This window comes from Oncorhynchus mykiss, chromosome 22, assembly GCF_013265735.2.
Source record: "Oncorhynchus mykiss isolate Arlee chromosome 22, USDA_OmykA_1.1, whole genome shotgun sequence".
NCBI classification, from domain to species: domain Eukaryota; kingdom Metazoa; phylum Chordata; class Actinopteri; order Salmoniformes; family Salmonidae; genus Oncorhynchus; species Oncorhynchus mykiss.
Genome location: NC_048586.1, coordinates 50,224,929 through 50,245,126, shown reverse-complemented (window position 1 = coordinate 50,245,126; position 20,198 = coordinate 50,224,929). Strand labels below are relative to the sequence as shown.

General features: G+C 49.4%; 1 protein-coding gene across 4 annotated transcripts in view; it reads left to right on the top strand.

Annotated features, from left to right (window-relative positions):
* Positions 1-1,181: 1,181 nt before the first annotated feature.
* Positions 1,182-20,198, top strand: part of prkag3b (protein kinase, AMP-activated, gamma 3b non-catalytic subunit) — a 121,058-nt gene continuing 102,041 nt past the window's right edge. Inside the window, exons 1-12 of one of the 4 annotated variants that reach the window (XM_036959479.1) lie at positions 1,183-1,466; positions 3,230-3,266; positions 3,935-4,047; positions 4,321-4,402; positions 5,500-5,558; positions 7,646-7,691; positions 8,237-8,291; positions 8,401-8,527; positions 8,718-8,883; positions 9,905-9,942; positions 10,060-10,206; positions 17,843-17,936. In XM_036959479.1, the coding sequence (XP_036815374.1) occupies positions 1,449-1,466; positions 3,230-3,266; positions 3,935-4,047; positions 4,321-4,402; positions 5,500-5,558; positions 7,646-7,691; positions 8,237-8,291; positions 8,401-8,527; positions 8,718-8,883; positions 9,905-9,942; positions 10,060-10,206; positions 17,843-17,936 (982 nt within the window). In that variant the 5' untranslated portion in view covers positions 1,183-1,448. Of the gene's footprint in view, positions 1,467-3,229; positions 3,267-3,906; positions 4,048-4,320; positions 4,403-5,499; positions 5,559-7,645; positions 7,692-8,236; positions 8,292-8,400; positions 8,528-8,717; positions 8,884-9,904; positions 9,943-10,059; positions 10,207-17,842; positions 18,034-20,198 lie in introns of all 4 variants that reach the window. The other 3 variants (XM_036959480.1, XR_005038852.1, XM_036959481.1) reach the window with 3 other exon arrangements.

The window sequence follows — 20,198 nt, the reverse complement described above, 5'->3', positions numbered from 1 at the left end:
TTAGTTATGGCCTTTAACGTTTAGTTTAAGCAGCTTCAATCGGCTTTTATCAAACGGGCCGATACCAAACACTTGCTTTTAAAACCGATAGTGAATGTAATCGCTAAGTTGTTTATTTTAATACACTTTTAATAAATGCAGGTAGACAAAACGAACACCAATACCATCTGGATCAATACCTGTCTCTGCCTGTCTCTGCCTGTCTCTGCCTGTCTCTGCCTGTCTCTATCTGTCTCTGTCTGTCTCTGCCTGTCTCTGCAGCACCTGTCTAAAGCTGAGTCACTGCTGCTGCTTGTCTGTCTCTGCCTGTCTCTGCCTGTCTCTGTCTGTCTCTGCCTGTCTCTGTCTGTCTCTGCTTGTCTCTGCCTGTCTCTGTCTGTCTCTGCTTGTCTCTGCAGCACCTGTCTAAAGCTGAGTCACTGCTGCTTCTTGCCTGTCTCTGTCTGTCTCCGTCTGTCTCTGCCTGTCTCTGCCTGTCTCTGCAGTACCTATCTAAAGCTGAGTTGCTGCTGCTTCCTGTCTGTCTCTGCCTGTCTCTGTCTGTCTCTGCCTGTCTCTGCCTGTCTCTGCCTGTCTCTGTCTGTCTCTGCCTGCCTCTGCCTGTCTCTGTCTGTCTCTGCCTGTCTCTGTCTGTCTCTGCCTGTCTCTGTCTGTCTCTGTCTGTCTCTGTCTGTCTCTGCCTGTCTCTGTCTGTCTCTGCCTGTCTCTGCCTGTCTCTGTCTGTCTCTGCCTGTCTCTGTCTGTCTCTGCCTGTCTCTGCAGCACCTGTCTAAAGCTGAGTCACTGCTGCTTCTTGCCTGTCTCTGCCTGTCTCTGTCTCTGCCTGTCTCTGCCTGTCTCTGTCTGTCTCTGCCTTTCTCTGCCTGTCTCTGTCTGTCTCTGCAGCACCTGTCTAAAGCTGAGTCACTGCTGCCTTTTTCCTGTCTCAGCAGCACTGATCTCCTTGCCTGTCTCAGCAGCACTGATCTCCTTGCCTGTCTCAGCAGCACTGATCTCCTTGCCTGTCTCAGCAGCACTGATCTCCTTGCCTGCTGCTAACCCTGTTGCTTCTCTTGCCCTTTTTATTGCAGGGCTGGTCTACGGACTTGTATACACACACACACACACACACACACACACACACACACACACACACACACACACACACACACACACACACACACACACACACACACACACACACACACACACACACACACACACACACACACACACACACTCTCCCTCTATCTCCCCCCGTTCCCTCTGACAGACTAGTCCCCCTCATGCAACAGTCCGCTCCCTCGCTCCCAATTTAGTCCCCGCTGCTCTCAGGGACTGGAGCACAGTTGGATCATGCTCAGGAGGTGACACGAGCAGCCCCAGTAAAACCGTCTCTCTCTCAGCCTGCTCCGTCCACTCCTCTCCCTCTGTCCAGCCCAGCCTCTCCTCTCTTCAGCCTCAGAGCCATGGAGCCTTCCCATGAGGTAATGAAGCAGAACATTCTCACCTGTCCTCCTGAAGCATGTTGTTGTGTTGTGTGTTAAACAGGTTTTACGACAGCTGCACGCCTACATGGATGGTTAGGAACTGAAGACTGCTTCACTGTGAGAATCTACAGTTGTAGACGACACCAGTACAGTAGACTGTTGTAAATAGATATACTTGTTGTTGTTGTTGTTGAACTGTTAGCACGTTGTGAAATCTTATCAACGTTGATACCGTAGCCTACATCTTGTAACCTCAAGTGTAGAAGTGCCAAGCGTCACAATCCCGGTCTCCAGAGAATTGCAAGCTGCGAAGCCAAATACTTCACACATTTTTCTCTCACCCTTTTCATGGAGACATTGGCTTGCCTCAGAGCAGAAGAAGACAAGGTTTATATGAAAATCTAGTTCGATGAGGTTGAAGCGAGAACAACATTCATTTTTTTTGGGGGGGGGACATAGTTCAGAGAACTGGAACGGGCTCTAAACGTCTTAGCTGTTAGCTAACAGTTAGCTGTTGCTAAGACCCTGTGTTGTTCTACCTCAATACATTCCTTTTGTTTGTAGCTCTCAGTCCCTGCTTGATATGTGTCAAGGCATTCTGTTGACAGTGTTGACAAGCTCTTGTTTTGTATTTAGCTTCCTGGCCCTGTGTGGCAACCCTCACACCTGACTGCTTTACGGTTAAACTAAGCACGATGTATGTCCTTACAACACACCGTATGAGTTGGCATACAGTACATGCAGTACATATCGCAGTATTGAACATCTATATAAATAAGTCACTGTTATGTTGCTTCTTAATTAAAACCCATGTATCTATGTTTTTAATGACTGGGTAATGTCTGTGAGATCTACTCTGTGAGATCTACTCTGTGAGATCTACTCTGTGAGATCTACTCTGTGAGATCTACTCTGTGAGTTCTACTCTGTGAGATCTACTCTGTGAGATCTACTCTGTGAGATCTACTCTGTGAGATCTACTCTGTGAGATCTACTCTGTGAGTTATACTCTGTGAGATCTACTCTGTGAGATCTACTCTGTGAGTTATACTCTGTGAGATCTACTCTGTGAGTTATACTCTGTGAGATCTACTCTGTGAGTTATACTCTGTGAGTTCTACTCTGTGAGTTCTACTCTGTGAGTTATACTCTGTGAGATCTACTCTGTGAGTTCTACTCTGTGAGTTCTACACTGTGAGATCTACTCTGTGAGATATTCTGTGAGATCTACTCTGTGAGTTCTACTCTGTGAGATCTACTCTGTGAGTTCTACTCTGTGAGATCTTCTGTGAGATCTACACTGTGAGTTCTACTCTGTGAGTTCTACTCTGTGAGTTCTACTCTGTGAGTTCTACTCTGTGAGATAATCTGTGAGCTCTACTGTGAGATATTCTGTGAGCTCTACTGTGAGATATTCTGTGAGCTCTACTGTGAGATATTCTGTGAGCTCTACTGTGAGATATTCTGTGAGCTCTACTGTGAGATATTCTGTGAGCTCTACTGTGAGATATTCTGTGTGCGCTACTGTGAGATATTCTGTGAGCTCTACTGTGAGATATTCTGTGAGCTCTACTGTGAGATATTCTGTGAGCTCTACTGTGAGATATTCTGTGAGCTCTACTGTGAGATATTCTGTTCCCATCAGATATGCAGATATGCATCTTCAACCCGGAAATGTAACTCAAATGACGTGAAGCTCACACAGACACGCATAGGGAGTTGAAGAACCAGTAATTATAGAATCTTCTGTCTTTGTGCAGGTCCCTTTCATGGATGGTCTCACTATGAAGGAGATAGGTAACTCTCATGTGTTTAGTGTGTGTGTGTGTGTGTGTGTGTGTGTGTGTGTGTGTGTGTGTGTGTGTGTGTGTGTGTGTGTGTGTGTGTTGTATCCATACTGTTGTATTGCTGCTATACCAGACAGACCTTTTCACACTACCATGCCGACAGAACCGACCTGTCCTGGCTCTACCGTGCCGACAGAACCGACCTGTCCTGGCTCTACCGTGCCGACAGAACCGACCTGTCTTGGTTCTACTCAAATTTCACATTGTCCTTCTTCAGCACGGTCCCAGCTGCTACGGTGGATGTGTAACCAACCAGGCCAGTTCAGTACACCTTGGTTTGGCTTGGCCTGGTTCGGTTTGGCTTGGCCTGGTTCGGTTTGGCTTGGCCTGGTTCGGTTTGGCTCGGTAGTTTGAAAAAGCCTCTCTGAGAGTGTGTTAAGACAGTGGTTCTGAATCCTCTTCTCTGGGACCCACCAAGGTTGCACAGTTTTTTGTTCTAACCCTGAACTACCCGATTAACATAACCTAGGGCTTGACGATTTGTTGACATACTGGCTCTGGAATGGATCAAATCCATGGGGGGGGGTTAAGGTTTTTTCGGGGTGAGGTTAGAGAAGCCCTGTGTCAGGACACTGACGGACCTGTGGCAGGGTGCTCCACCCCTGTTCCTCCCTGCAGCCCCAGCCTCGGCCCCAGATGCCAACGTCTACACCAAGTTCATGAGGAACCACTGCTGCTACGACGCCATTCCTACCAGCTCCAAACTGGTCATCTTCGACACCACCTTGCAGGTACATTCAATCTCCCCCAAAAAGCTCAACTTCAACACTGCGATGTTTTTTCGTGGGTTTAATTCCCAGAGGCACCACCCGTACGCACGTATGTCTGTGAGTTACATTGGATAGAATCGTCTGCTAAATGGCAGATATTTTTATATAGGTCATAAAACCTTTTTTTTTGTGTCTTAAATGGGAAGCGGTGAAATGTCTTTGCAACAATGAGCGACCAGACACCCAACACGACCAGAGTATCAGAGTTTCTGTGTTTTTTTGTGTGTGTTTCAGGTAAAAAAAGCTTTCTTTGCTCTGGTGGCGAACGGTGTTCGGGCGGCGCCGCTGTGGGATAACAAGCTGCAGTGTTTTGTAGGTAAGGTAACCTGGAACCCTAGCATTTCCCAATCTGGCATCTAACCTTTAAAGTCCAATAGGTCAGCTATGACTTTAGACTCAGATTACAGACAGACACCCTGTAATATCAATGCAGCATTCCTCTCAAACCCCAACAACCCAGCTCCGCTTCCCCTGCTTGGGGATCAGCTAGGCGACTGTCTGGGTTCAGAGGTTAGGGTCCCTGAAATTAGACCGTAGGTAGTGGAACCATAAAGTAAGCGCCGGATGGTTTGAAAAGGTGTAAGTTACTGCTGTGTGTGGCGTATTCTGCGGTTTTGGTTACACGTCTCTCTGTATTCACGTCTAACTGTGTTTCCTGTGAATAAGTATTTTATAAATATATAAATCCCTTATGAGGCTACTAAACATCCCTCCTTGTCTCTGGGAGGGTTATAAACAGGGGTGTTGATATGATTAAATGCAGATCATCAATTAGCTAGACCAATGCTGGCTCCATGCTGGGTCACTGCTGGGTGGCCTTTCAAGAAACCTTTGAAAGGCAAGTGGGCCGGGTCCGTTCCACCCTTCCCACCCGGCTGGTCTGGTTTCTGGATTAGGCAGCATCCCAAAATGACACCGTATTCCCTACGTTAGTGCACTACTTTTGACCAGGGGCCCTGCACACTATATAGGGAATGGGATTCCATTTGGACCTTAGCCCTGGGCTGTTTTCTGGGTTAGAGCCAGATCCATCTCCTCTGCAGAATTTGGTGCCAGGGATCTAACTATAGTACAGCACCTGAGCTCCTCTATTCTGCATCCCAAACGGCACCCTGTTCCCTCGTCAAAGAAGTGTACTATATAGGGAATAGGGTGTCGTCTGGGAAAGAATCCTATAATCCCCTGCACCCTTTCTGTGGTTATTTATACACAGCTACACCACTGAGAATGTCACCGGGCCCTCATACAGGAGCTCACCAGATGATTGAACCTGTCTGTCTGTCTGTCTGTCTGTCTGTCTGTCTGTCTGTCTGTCTGTCTGTCTGTCTATCTGCCTGCCTCTGTCTCTGTCTGTCTACCTACAACATAGTTTAGTCCCATTTAAAGCTTCGTTCTTTCCCTGTATCCTTCCAGGTATGCTGACCATCACAGACTTTATCAACATTCTCCACCGGTATTGGCAGTCTCCTCTGGTGAGTGATCTGTTGTTGTTGGACCTGGCATCCAGATGACTGGAGCTGGAGTACAAAGCAGGAAGCTCATCATAATGCAGGACCACAGAAGTAGAAGTTATATAGGACCCTGCTACTGTCTCACTAGACACTAGTCTTACACAGTATACCGTTGTGTTGTATGGTATATACAGTGCTAGTCCAGGAGGTTAGTCCAGGAGGCTAGTTCAGGAGGTTAGTCCATGAGGTTAGTTCATGAGGCTAGTCCATGAGGTTAGTTCAGGAAGCTACAGTGCCTTGCGAAAGTATTCGGCCCCCTTGAACTTTGCGACCTTTTGCCACATTTCAGGCTTCAAACATAAAGATATAAAACTGTATTTTTTTGTGAAGAATCAACAACAAGTGGGACACAATCATGAAGTGGAACGACATTTATTGGATATTTCAAACTTTTTTAACAAATCAAAAACTGAAAAATTGGGCGTGCAAAATTATTCAGCCCCCTTAAGTTAATACTTTGTAGCGTCACCTTTTGCTGCGATTACAGCTGTAAGTCGCTTGGGGTATGTCTCTATCAGTTTTGCACATCGAGAGACTGAAATATTTTCCCATTCCTCCTTGCAAAACAGCTGTTTTGCAAGGAGCTCAGTGAGGTTGGATGGAGAGCATTTGTGAACAGCAGTTTTCAGTTTTTTCCACAGATTCTCGATTGGATTCAGGTCTGGACTTTGACTTGGCCATTCTAACACCTGGATATGTTTATTTTTTAACCATTCCATTGTGGATTTTGCTTTATGTTTTGGATCATTGTCTTGTTGGAAGACAAATCTCAGTCCCAGTCTTAGGTCTTTTGCAGAATCCATCAGGTTTTCTTCCAGAATGGTCCTGTATTTGGCTCCATCCATCTTCCCATCAATTTTAACCATCTTCCCTGTCCCTGCTGAAGAAAAGCAGGCCCAAACCATGATGCTGCCACCACCATGTTTGACAGTGGGGATGGTGTGTTCAGGGTGATGAGCTGTGTTGCTTTTACGCCAAACATAACGTTTTGCATTGTTGCCAAAAAGTTCAATTTTGGTTTCATCTGACCAGAGCACCTTCTTCCACATGTTTGGTGTGTCTCCCAGGTGGCTTGTGGCAAACTTTAAACAACACTTTTTATGGATATCTTTAAGAAATGGCTTTCTTCTTGCCACTCTTCCATAAAGGCCAGATTTGTGCAATATACGACTGATTGTTGTCCTATGGACAGAGTCTCCCACCTCAGCTGTAGATCTCTGCAGTTCATCCAGAGTGATCATGGGCCTCTTGGCTGCATCTCTGATCAGTCTTCTCCTTGTATGAGCTGAAAGTTTAGAGGGACGGCCAGGTCTTGGTAGATTTGCAGTGGTCTGATACTCCTTCCATTTCAATATTATCGCTTGCACAGTGCTCCTTGGGATGTTTAAAGCTTGGGAAATCTTTTTGTATCCAAATCCGGCTTTAAACTTCTTCACAACAGTATCTCGGACCTGCCTGGTGTGTTCCTTGTTCTTCATGATGCTCTCTGCGCTTTTAACGGACCTCTGAGACTATCACAGTGCAGGTGCAATTATACGGAGACTTGATTACACACAGGTGGATTGTATTTATCATCATTAGTCATTTAGGTCAACATTGGATCATTCAGAGATCCTCACTGAACTTCTGGAGAGAGTTTGCTGCACTGAAAGTAAAGGGGCTGATTTGTTAAAAAGTTTGAAATATCCAATAAATGTCGTTCCACTTCATGATTGTGTCCCACTTGTTGTTGATTCTTCACAAAAAAATACAGTTTTATATCTTTATGTTTGAAGCCTGAAATGTGGCAAAAGGTCGCAAAGTTCAAGGGGTCGAATACTTTCGCAAGGCACTGTATGTGTGTCTCACACGATATACCAGGGCTCTCTAACCCTGTTCCTGGAGAGATACCCTCCTGGAGATTTTAACTCCAACCCTGTCCCTGGAGACATACCCTCCTGGAGATTTTAACTCCAACCCTGTTCCTGGAGAGAGACCCTCCTGTAGGTTTAAACTACAACCCTGTTCCTGGAGAGATAAACCTCCTGCTGTACACTTGTGTCTTCCAGGTAGAGATCTACGAACTGGAGGAGCACAAGATAGAAGACTGTAGAGGTGACTATAAACCTGTAGAGGTGACTATAAACCTGTAGATGTGACTGCAGAGGTGACTGTAGACCTGTAGAGGTGACTGTAGACCTGTGGAGGTGACTGTATACCTGTAGAGGTGACTGTATACCTGTAGAAGTGACTGTAGACCTGTAGAGGTGACTGTAGACTTGTAGAGGTGACTAGAGACCTGTAGAGGTGACTAGAGACCTGTAGAGGTGACTGTAGACCTGTAGAGGTGACCAGAGACCTGTAGAGGTGACTGTAGACCTGTAGAGGTGACTGGAGACCTGTAGAGGTGACTGTAAACCTGTAGAGGTGACTAGCCACCTGCAGAGGTGACTGTAGACCTGTAGAGGTGACTGTTAACCTGTAGGTTCCTAGAAATAGATAGCACCATGGAATCCCCTTGTGGTTTTATTCTAGGTATCCATAAAACCACTTTGAAACAATTGCTGTAATATAAAGAAGGCTTTATGAAATACATTTGATTGATTAAAAGTCTTGTTTACATTCTCTCTCTCTGTGTTTCTTCCTGCTTCATGATCCAGAGGAATTGCTGAAGTACTCCAACCATACTCTGATCAGTATCACACCTGACTCCAGGTAACTAGCGGTGCCGTACCTTCTCGAGCCCCTAGTCCCCACATTTCTTTGTGCCGTCTCGCTAACTCCTAAGCCGTTGTCAGGACAACCCGTCTCTTGTTCTCTACAGCCTTTTTGATGCCATCTATTCTCTGCTGAAGTATAAGATCCATCGGCTGCCTGTGATCGACCCAGAGTCTGGCAACGTCCTGCACATCCTCACCCACAAACGCATCCTCAAGTTCCTGCATATCTTTGTGAGAACCTCTGATAAACAACATGTAATGATTCTGGACACTTGATAGCCTGGTCCCAGATCTGTTTTTTGACATATCTTTCCAAGTTCTATGGCCATTGTGACAAGGACCATGTAGGAGTTGACAGGACATCTCAAACTGATCTGGGACCAGGCTAGAAACTTTTTCTGCCGCCATTCTTTCCTCCCAGGGCACCATGATCCCGAAGCCTCGGTACCTCCAGAAGAGAATTGAGGAGGTGGACATTGGAACATTTAAACAGATTGCTACTGTCCGGGAGACAGACACGGTGTACGACGCCCTGGCCATCTTCGTACAGCGGAGGGTTTCCGCTCTGCCAGTGGTCAATGAGGAGGGTATGTGTCTGGTTTCACCTCAGTGATGAAAACACCTTTAACATTTACTTCCACTAACATTTAGGAAAATTAGAGCTATTTTGTTTTACGATGCCACATGCTAGGGTTAGCTCTTTAGCTTTAGTTTGAAAGACAAATGCTAGGGTTAGCTCTATAGCTTTAGTTTGAATGACAAATGCTAGGGTTAGCCCTTTAGCCCTAGTTTAAATGCCTTATGCTAGGGTTAGCCCTTTAGCCCTAGTTTGAATGCCTAATGCTAGGGTTAGCCCTTTAGCCCTAGTTTAAATGCCTAATGCTAGGGTTAGCCCTTTAGCCCTAGTTTAAATGCCTAATGCTAGCGTTAGCCCTTTAGCCCTAGTTTAAATGCCTAATGCTAGCGTTAGCCCTTTAGCCCTAGTTTAAATGCCTAATGCTAGGGTTAGCCCTTTAGTCCTGGTTTAAATGCCTAATGCTAGCATTAGCCCTTTAGCCCTAGTTTAAATGCCTAATGCTAGCGTTAGCCCTTTAGCCCTAGTTTAAATGCCTAATGCTAGGGTTAGCCCTTTAGCCCTAGTTTACATGCCTAATGCTAGCGTTAGCCCTTTAGCCCTAGTTTACATGCCTAATGCTAGCGTTAGCCCTTTAGCCCTAGTTTACATGCCTAATGCTAGCGTTAGCCCTTTAGCCCTAGTTTACATGCCTAATGCTAGCGTTAGCCCTTTAGCCCTAGTTGAAATGCCTGATGCTAGGGTTAGCCCTTTAGCCCTAGTTTACATGCCTAATGCTAGGGTTAGCCCTTTAGCCCTAGTTGAAATGCCTGATGCTAGCGTTAGCCCTTTAGCCCTAGTTTACATGCCTAATGCTAGGGTTAGCCCTTTAGCCCTAGTTTACATGCCTAATGCTAGGGTTAGCCCTTTAGCCCTAGTTTACATGCCTAATGCTAGCGTTAGCCCTTTAGCCCTAGTTGAAATGCCAGATGCTAGGATTAGCCCTTTAGCCCTAGTTTGAACGCCAGCCTTATCTGTATGTCTTCTGTTTTCAGGGAAAATCAAGGCCCTGTACTCCAGGTTTGATGTGATTGTAAGTGGCACCATGTCAATAACTCTGCATTGAGAAGGAAAACAGCATGCAAATGATTGACATGGGAAATGTTCCTTGGATTTGCCCCCCCCCCTTCACCTCCCTGTGTTGCTGTAGAATCTGGCCGCTCAGAAGAACTACAATAACCTGAACATGACCATGCAGGAGGCGATCAGTAGCAGGGCCTGCTGTGTGGACGGGGTGCTGAAGTGTTACCCTCACGAGACTCTGGAGACTATCATCGATCGTATTGCTAAGGCAGAGGTAAAGACTACTTTAAGTTATATTTAGTGTAGTACTTTACTGAAGTTGTTTCCCTGCTGGTCGGGGTCTACTGTCCCCGCTGTGTCCCTCCTGTCACCGTCCTGTATATAGTAGTATAGTACAGTAGTATAGAATAGTATAGTACAGAAGTATAGTATAGTAGTACAGTATAGTACAGTAGTATAGCATAGTATAGTACAGTAGTAGAGTATAGTATAGTAGTACAGTAAAGTACAGTAGCATAGTAGAGTAGTATAGTACAGCAGTATAGTATAGTACAGTAGTATAGTATAGTAGTACAGTATAGTACAGTAGTATAGCATAGTATAATACAGTAGTATAGTATAGTACAGTAGTATAGCATAGTATAATATAGCAGTATAGTATAGTAGTACAGTATAGTACAGTAGTATAGTATAGTAGCACAGTATAGTACAGTAGTATAGCATAGTATAGTACAGTAGTATAGTATAGTGCAGTAGTATAGTATAGTACAGTAGTATAGTATAGTAGTATAGTACAGTAGTATAGCATTGTATAGCACAGTAGTATAGTAAAATACTGTAGTATAGTACAGTAGTATATTATAGTACAGCAGTATAGGGTAGTACAGTAGTATAGTACAGTACGGTAGTATATTATAGTACAGTAGTATAGTATAGTGCAGTAGTATAGTACTGTAGTATAGTCTAGTACAGTAGTATAATATAGTACAGTAGTATATTATAGTACAGTAGTATAGTATAGTATAGCACAGTAGTATATTATAGTACAGCAGTATAGTGTAGTACAGTAGTATAGTACAGTACGGTGGTATATTATAGTAAAGTAGTATAGTACTGTAGTATAGTCTAGTACAGTAGTATAGTCTAGTACAGTAGTATAGTACAGTGCAGTAGTATATTATAGTACGGTAGTATATTATAGTACAGTAGTATAGTCTAGTACAGTAGTATAGTGTAGTACAGTAGTATAGTCTAGTACAGTAGTATAATATAGTACAGTAGTATATTATAGTACAGTAGTATAGTCTAGTACAGTAGTATAATATAGTACAGTAGTATACATATTGACTCTGGTCCAAAGTAATAAACTACATAGGGTGCAATTTGCCGTCTTCTTCCACACGCTCTCTTCTTCATCCACCCTCTCTCCTCTTCATCCAGGTTCACCCTCTCTCCTATTCCTCCAGATTCACTGTCATGTATTGTCATGTTGTGTGTTTCTGTCCTTTCCCTTCACCCTGTCTCCCTCTGCTGGTCGTTGTTAGGTTACCTTTTCTCCCCCTCTTTCCCCCAGCTGTGCCTTGTCTCCTCCTAACTACCCATTCACCCCGTTTCCCACCTGTTCCCTTTTTCCCTCTGATTAGGTCCCTATATCTCTCTCTGTTTTTGTTCCTGTCCTTGTCGGATTCTTGTTTGTTGTGTTTCATGCCTGAACCAGACTGTCGTCATGTTTGCTGTAACCTTGTCCTGTCCTGTCGGAATCTGCCGGTCCGTCTGAGCCTACCTATGTTTGGTAATTAAAGAAGCTCTGTTTAAGTTAATTCGCTTTTGGGTCCTCATTCACGCACCGTAACAGAAGAATCCGACCAAGAATGGACCCAGCGACTTCGGATCCTCTCCACTCAGCCGTCGGGATCCAGGGAGCGATGCTAGGCAGACACGAGCAGGAAGTGTCTGCTGCTCGACATGCCGTTGAGACCCTGGCCACCCAAGTCTCCAACCTCACAGAACAGGTTCACCATCTCCGCCTCGATCCACCGGCCACTTCCAGGGCTTTCGAATCTCCGGAGCCCAGAATCAATAACCCGCCGTGTTACTCTGGGGAGCCCACTGAATGCCGCTCGTTCCTCACCCAGTGTGATATTGTGTTTACTCTCCAGCCCAACACTTACTCCAGGAGCACTGCTCGTGTCGCCTACGTCATATCTCTCCTTATTGGACGGGCTCGTGAGTGGGGCACGGCAATCTGGGAGGCAAGGGCTGAGTGTACTAACCAGTATCAGGACTTTAAGGAGGAGATGATACGGGTTTTTGATCGATCTGTTTTTGGGGAGGAGGCTTCCAGGGCCCTGTCTTCCCTATGTCAAGATAATCGATCCATAACAGACTACTCTATTGAGTTTCGCACTCTTGCTGCCTCCAGTGGCTGGAACGAGCCGGCTTTGCTCGCTCGTTTTCTGGAGGGTCTCCGCGCAGAGGTAAAGGATGAGATTCTCTCCCGGGAGGTTCCTTCCAGCGTGGATTCCTTGATTGAACTCGCTATTCGCATTGAGCGACGGGTTGATCTTCGTCACCGAGCTCGTGGAAAGGAGCTCGCGTTCTCCGTTGCCCCCCTCTCCGCATCACTACCATCTTCCTCTGCCGGCTCGGGTGCTGAGCCCATGCAGCTGGGAGGTATCCGCATCTCGACTAAGGAGAGGGAACGGAGAATCACCAACCGCCTCTGTCTCTATTGCGGTTCCGCTGGTCATTTTGTCACTTCATGTCCAGTAAAAGGCCAGAGCTCGTCAGTAAGCGGAGGGCTACTGGTGAGCGCTACTACTCCTGTCTCTCCTTCAAGATCCTGCACTACCTTGTCGGTCCATCTACGCTGGACCGGTTCGTCAGCTTCCTGCAGTGCCTTAATAGACTCTGGGGCGGAGGGCTGTTTTATGGACGAGACCTGGGCTCGGGAACATGACATTCCTCTCAGACAGTTAAAGGAGCCCACGGCCTTGTTCGCCCTGGATGGTAGTCCTCTCCCCAGGATTCAGCGTGAGACGCTACCTTTAACCCTCACTGTTTCTGGTAATCATAGTGAAACCATTTCTTTTTTAATTTTTCGTTCACCTTTTACACCTGTTGTTTTGGGCCATCCCTGGCTAGTTTGTCATAATCCTTCCATTAATTGGTCTAGTAATTCTATCCTCTCCTGGAACGTCTCTTGTCATGTGAAATGTTTAATGTCTGCTATCCCTCCTGTTTCCTCTGTCTCTTCTTCACAGGAGGAGCCTGGTGATTTGACAGGGGTGCCGGAGGAATATCACGATCTGCGCACGGTGTTCAGTCGGTCCAGGGCCACCTCTCTTCCTCCACACCGGTCGTATGATTGTAGTATTGATCTCCTTCCGGGAACCACCCCCCCCCGGGGTAGACTATACTCTCTGTCGGCTCCCGAACGTAAGGCTCTCGAAGATTATTTGTCTGTAGCTCTTGACGCCGGTACCATAGTCCCCTCCTCCTCTCCCGCCGGAGCGGGGTTTTTTTTTGTCAAGAAGAAGGACGGGTCTCTGCGCCCCTGCATAGATTATCGAGGGCTGAATGACATAACAGTGAAGAATCGTTATCCGCTTCCTCTTATGTCTTCAGCCTTCGAGATCCTGCAGGGAGCCAGGTTTTTCACTAAGTTGGACCTTCGTAACGCTTACCATCTCGTGCGCATCAGGGAGGGGGACGAGTGGAAGACGGCGTTTAACACTCCGTTAGGGCACTTTGAATACCGGGTTCTTCCTTTCGGCCTCGCTAACGCTCCAGCTGTCTTTCAGGCATTAGTCAATGATGTCCTGAGAGACATGCTGAACATCTTTGTTTTCGTTTACCTTGACGATATCCTGATTTTTTCACCGTCACTCCAGATTCATGTTCAGCACGTTCGACGTGTCCTCCAGTGCCTTTTAGAGAATTGTCTTTTTGTGAAGGCTGAGAAGTGCACTTTTCATGCCTCCTCCGTCACATTTCTCGGTTCTGTTATTTCCGCTGAAGGCATTAAGATGGATCCCGCTAAGGTCCAAGCTGTCATTGATTGGCCCGTCCCTAAGTCACGCGTCGAGCTGCAGCGCTTTCTCGGCTTCGCGAACTTCTATCGTCGTTTCATCCGTAATTTCGGTCAGGTGGCAGCTCCTCTCACAGCCCTTACTTCTGTCAAGACGTGCTTTAAGTGGTCCGTTTCCGCCCAGGGAGCTTTTGATCTCCTCAAGAATCGTTTTACATCCGCTCCAATCCTTGTTACACCTGACGTCTCTAGACAGTTCGTTGTCGAGGTTGACGCGTCAGAGATGGGCGTGGGAGCCATTCTTTCTCAGCGCTCCCTCTCTGACGACAAGGTCCACCCATGCGCGTATTTTTCTCATCGCCTGTCGCCGTCGAACGTAACTATGATGTGGGTAACCGCGAACTGCTCGCCATCCGGTTAGCCCTAGGCGAATGGCGACAGTGGTTGGAGGGGGCGACCGTTCCTTTTGTCGTTTGGACTGACCATAGGAACCTTGAGTACATCCGTTCTGCCAAACGACTTAATGCGCGTCAGGCGCGTTGGGCGCTGTTTTTCGCTCGTTTCGAGTTCGTGATTTCTTATCGTCCGGGCTCTAAGAACACCAAGCCTGATGCTTTGTCTCGTCTCTTCAGTTCTTCAGTAGCCTCCACTGACCCCGAGGGGATTCTCCCTGAGGGGCGTGTTGTCGGGTTGACTGTCTGGGGAATTGAGAGGCAGGTAAAGCAAGCGCTCACTCACACTCCGTCGCCGCGCGCTTGTCCTAGGAACCTTCTTTTCGTTCCCGTTCCTACTCGTCTGGCCGTTCTTCAGTGGGCTCACTCTGCCAAGTTAGCCGGCCACCCTGGCGTTCGGGGTACGCTTGCTTCCATTCGCCAGCGTTTTTGGTGGCCCACCCGGGAGCATGACACGCGTCGTTTCGTGGCTGCTTGTTCGGTCTGCGCGCAGACTAAGTCCGGTAACTCTCCTCCTGCCGGCCGTCTCAGGCCGCTTCCTATTCCCTCTCGACCGTGGTCTCACATCGCCTTAGATTTTGTCACCGGACTGCCTTCGTCAGCGGGGAAGACTGTTATTCTTACGGTTGTCGATAGGTTCTCTAAGGCGGCTCATTTCATTCCCCTTGCTAAGCTTCCTTCTGCTAAAGAGACGGCACAAATCATCATCGAGAATGTTTTCAGAATTCATGGCCTTCCGTCAGACGTCGTTTCGGACAGAGGTCCGCAATTCACGTCTCAATTTTGGAGGGAGTTTTGCCGTTTGATTGGGGCTTCCGTCAGTCTCTCTTCCGGCTTTCACCCCCAGTCTAACGGTCAAGCAGAACGGGCCAATCAGACTATTGGTCGCATCTTACGCAGTCTTTCTTTTCGCAACCCTGCGTCTTGGTCAGAACAGCTCCCCTGGGCAGAATACGCCCACAACTCGCTTCCTTCGTCTGCGACCGGGCTATCTCCTTTTCAGAGTAGCCTCGGGTACCAGCCTCCGCTGTTCTCATCTCAGTTCGCCGAGTCCAGCGTCCCCTCCGCTCAGGCTTTTGTCCAACATTGCGAGCGCACCTGGAAGAGGGTCAGGTCTGCACTTTGCCGTTATAGGACGCAGACTGTGAGGGCTGCTAATAAGCGTAGAACTAAGAGTCCTAGATATTGTCGCGGTCAGAGAGTTTGGCTCTCCACTCAGAACCTTCCCCTTAAGACGGCTTCTCGCAAGTTGACCCCGCGGTTCATTGGTCCGTTCCGTATTTCTCGGGTCATTAATCCTGTCGCAGTTCGACTTCTTCTTCCGCGATACCTTCGTCGCGTCCACCCGGTCTTCCATGTCTCCTGTATTAAGCCCGTTCTTCGCGCCCCCGCTCGTCTTCCCCCCCCCCCCCCATCCTTGTCGAGGGCGCACCCATCTACAGGGTCCGCAGGATTTTGGACATGCGTCCTCGGGGCCGTGGTCACCAGTACCTCGTTGATTGGGAGGGGTACGGTCCTGAGGAGAGGAGTTGGGTTCCCTCTCGGGACGTGCTGGACCGTGCGCTGATCGAGGATTTCCTCCGTTGCCGCCAGGTTTCCTCCTCGAGTGCGCCAGGAGGCGCTCGGTGAGTGGGGGGGTACTGTCATGTATTGTCATGTTGTGTGTTTCTGTCCTTTCCCTTCACCCTGTCTCCCTCTGCTGGTCGTTGTTAGGTTACCTTTTCTCCCCCTCTTTCCCCCAGCTGTGCCTTGTCTCCTCCTAACTACCCATTCGCCCCGTTTCCCACCTGTTCCCTTTTTCCCTCTGATTAGGTCCCTATATCTCTCTCTGTTTTTGTTCCTGTCCTTGTCGGATTCTTGTTTGTTGTGTTTCATGCCTGAACCAGACTGTCGTCATGTTTGCTGTAACCTTGTCCTGTCCTGTCGGAATCTGCCGGTCCGTCTGAGCCTACCTATGTTTGGTAATTAAAGAAGCTCTGTTTAAGTTAATTTGCTTTTGGGTCCTCATTCACGCACCGTAACATTCACACTCTCTCCTCTTCCTCCCAGGTTCACCCTCTCTCCTCTTCCTCCCAGGTTCACCCTCGTTCCTCTTCCTCCCAGGTCAACCCTTTCTCCTCTTCCTCCAGGTTCACCCTCGCTCCTCTTCCTCCCAGGTTCACCCTCACTCCTCTTCCTCCCAGGTTCACCCTCTCTCCTCTTCCTCCCAGGTTCACCCTCTCTCCTCTTCCTCCCAGGTTCACCATCTCTCCTCTTCCTCCCAGGTTCACCATCTCTCCTCTTCCTCCAGGTTCACCCTCTCTCCCTATCCTCTAGGTTCACCCTCTCTCCTCTTCCTCCCATTCACCTTCTCTCCTCCTCCTCCCAGGTTCACCCTCTCTCCTCTTCCTCCAGGTTCACCCTCTCTCCTCTTGCTCCCAGGGTCACCCTCTCTCCTCTTCCTCCAGGTTCACCCTCTCTCCTCTTCCTCCAGGTTCACCCTCTCTCCTCTTCCTCAAAGGTTCACCCTCTCTCCTCTTCCTCCAGGTTCACCGTCTCTCCTCTTCCTCCAGGTTCACGCTCTCTCCTCTTTCTCCTAGGTTCACCCTCTCTCCTCTTCCTCCAGGTTCACCCTCTCTCCTCTTCCTCCCAGGTTCACCCTCTCTCCTCTTGCTCCCAGGTTCACCCTCTCTCCTCTTCCTCCAGGTTCACCCTCTCTCCTCTTCCTCCAGGTTCACCCTCTCTCCTCTTCCTCCCAGGTTCACCCTCTCTCCTCTTCCTCCCAGGTTCACCCTCTCTCCTCTTCCTCCCAGGCTCACCCTCGCTCCTCTTCCTCCCAGGTTCACCCTCTCCCCTCTTCCTCCCATTCACCTTCTCTCCTCCTCCTCCCAGGTTCACCCTCTCTCCTCTTCCTCCAGGTTCACCCTCTCTCCTCTTCCTCCCAGGTTCACCCTCTCTCCTCTTCCTCCAGGTTCACCCTCTCTCCTCTTCCTCCAGGTTCACCCTCTCTCCTCTTCCTCAAAGGTTCACCCTCTCTCCTCTTCCTCCAGGTTCACCCTCTCTCCTCTTCCTCCAGGTTCACCCTCTCTCCTCTTCCTCCCAGGCTCACCCTCGCTCCTCTTTCTCCCAGGTTCACCCTCTCTCCTCTTCCTCCAGGTTCACCCTCTCTCATCTTCCTCCCAGGTTCACCCTCTCTCCTCTTGCTCCCAGGTTCACCCTCTCTCCTCTTCCTCCAGGTTCACCCTCTCTCCTCTTCCTCCCAGGCTCACCCTCTCTCCTCTTCCTCCCAGGTTCACCCTCTCTCCTCTTCCTCCCAGTTTCACCCTCTCTCGCTCCTCTTCCTCTCAGGTTCACCCTCTCTCCTCTTCCTCCCAGGTTCACCCTCTCTCCTCTTCCTCTACCCTCTCTCCTCTTCCTCCCAGGTTCACCCTCTCTCCTCTTCCTCCCAGGTCCACCGTCTCGTGCTGGTGGATAAAGATGACGTGGTGGGGGGGATCGTCTCGCTCTCTGACCTCCTCCAGGCCCTGGTCTTGACCCCGGCAGGTATTGATGCCCTTTTCTCTTAGCACCTGACTGTGGGTTGGGGGGTCCATCTATCACTACCCACCACCTCCCAGCCCCTCCCCAGCCCCAACCTCAGGTAAGCCCACTGGCTGTCGGTCGCCCTCTAGTCCTGTCCTGCCTTGCTAGTCCTGCCCTGTCCTGTCCTGCCTTGCCCTGTCCTTTCCTGCCTTGCCCTGTCTTGTCTCGCCTCCCCTCGCTTCCTCCTCTCCTCTACTCTCCCCTTCTCCCCTCTCCTCTCCCCACTTCACCTCTCCTCTAGCCTCTCCTCTCCCCTCCCCTCCTTTCCCCTCCCCTCCTTTCCCCTCCCCTCCTTTCCCCTCTCCCCTTCCCTCTCCCCTCCTCCCCTCTCCTCTAGCCTCTCCTCTCCCCTCCTTTCCCCTCCCCCCCCTTTCCTCTCGCCTCCCCCTCGCTTCCTCCCCTCTCCACTCCTCCCCTCTTCACCTCTCCTCTAGCCTCTCCTCTCCCCTCCTCTCCCCTCCTTTCCACTCTCCTCTTCCCTCCTTTTCCCTTCTCCTCTCGCCTCATCCCCTCTTCTCCCCTCCTCTCCTCCCTGCCACATCCTCTCCTCTCCCCTCCTTTCCACTCCCCTCCTCCCTTCTTTCTTCCCTGCTTGCCTGCTTGGCTTGTTGTCCTGTTGTCCGCCTGCTGCCCTGTCCGCCTGCTGCCCTGTCCGCCTGCTGCCCTGTCCGCCTGCTGCCCTGTCCACCTGCTGCCCTGTCCGCCTGCTGTCCTGTTGGCCTGTGGGACAATTCTTTCAAACCCAAGAATCTACAGAACTTGATGATTCTTGCTCAATAATTTTTCCAGCATCTGTCATCGAATCACTCTGCCTTGGCTCAACATGCTCCTCACTGTGGCCTGACCAGAGTAGAGGTCGAATGGGCGGCCTCTGACCAGAGTAGAGGTCGAATGGGCGGCCTCTGACTAGACTAGAGGTCGAATGGGCGGGTCTCTGACCAGACTAGAGGTCGAATGGGCGGTATCTGACCAGACTAGAGGTCGAATGGGCGGTATCTGACCAGACAAGAGGTCGAATGGGCGGTCTCTGACCAGACTAGAGGTCGAATGGGCGGTATCTGACCAGACTAGAGGTCGAATGGGCGGTCTCTGACCAGACTAGAGGTCGAATGGGCGGTCTCTGACCAGACTAGAGGTCGAATGGGCGGTATCTGACCAGACTAGAGGTCGAATGGGCGGTATCTGACCAGACTAGAGGTCGAATGGGCGGTATCTGACCAGACTAGAGGTCGAATGGGCGGTCTCTGACCAGACTAGAGGTCGAATGGGCGGTATCTGACCAGACTAGAGGTCGAATGGGCGGTCTCTGACCAGACTAGAAGTCGAATGGGCGGTATCTGACCAGACTAGAGGTCGAATGGGCGGTATCTGACCAGACTAGAGGTCGAATGGGCGGTCTCTGACCAGACTAGAGGTCGAATGGGCGGCCTCTGACCAGACTAGAGGTTGAATGGGCGGCCTCTGACCAGACTAGAGGTTGAATGGGCGGCCTCTGACCAGACTAGAGGTCGAATGGGCGGTCTCTGACCAGACTAGAGGTCGAATGGGCGGTCTCTGACCAGACTAGAGGTCGAATGGGCGGCCTCTGACCAGACTAGAGGTCGAATGGGCGGGTCTCTGACCAGACTAGAGGTCGAATGGGCGGGTCTCTGACCAGACTAGAGGTCGAATGGGAGGGTCTCTGACCAGACTAGAGGTCAAATGGGCGGTCTCTGACCAGACTAGAGGTCGAATGGGCGGCCTCTGACTAGACTAGAGGTCGAATGGGCGGACTCTGACCAGAGTAGAGGTCGAATGGGCAATCTCTGACCAGACTAGAGGTCGAATGGGCAAACTCTGACCAGACTAGAGGTCGAATGGGCAATCTCTGACCAGACTAGAGGTCGAATGGGCAATCTCTGACCAGACTATAGGTTGAATGGGCAGTCTCTGACCAGACTAGAGGTTGAATGGGCGGCCTCTGACCAGACTAGAGGTCAAATGGGCTGTCTCTGACCAGAGTAGAGGTCGAATGGGCGGTGGAGCGGTCTCTGACCAGAGTAGAGGTAGAATGGGCGGTCTCTGACCAGAGTAGAGGTAGAATGGGCGGTGCAGCGGTCTCTGACCAGAGTAGAGGTAGAATGGGTGGTGCAGCGGTCTCTGACCAGAGTAGAGGTAGAATGGGCGGTGCAGCGGTCTCTGACCAGAGTAGAGGTAGAATGGGCGGTGCAGCGGTCTCTGACC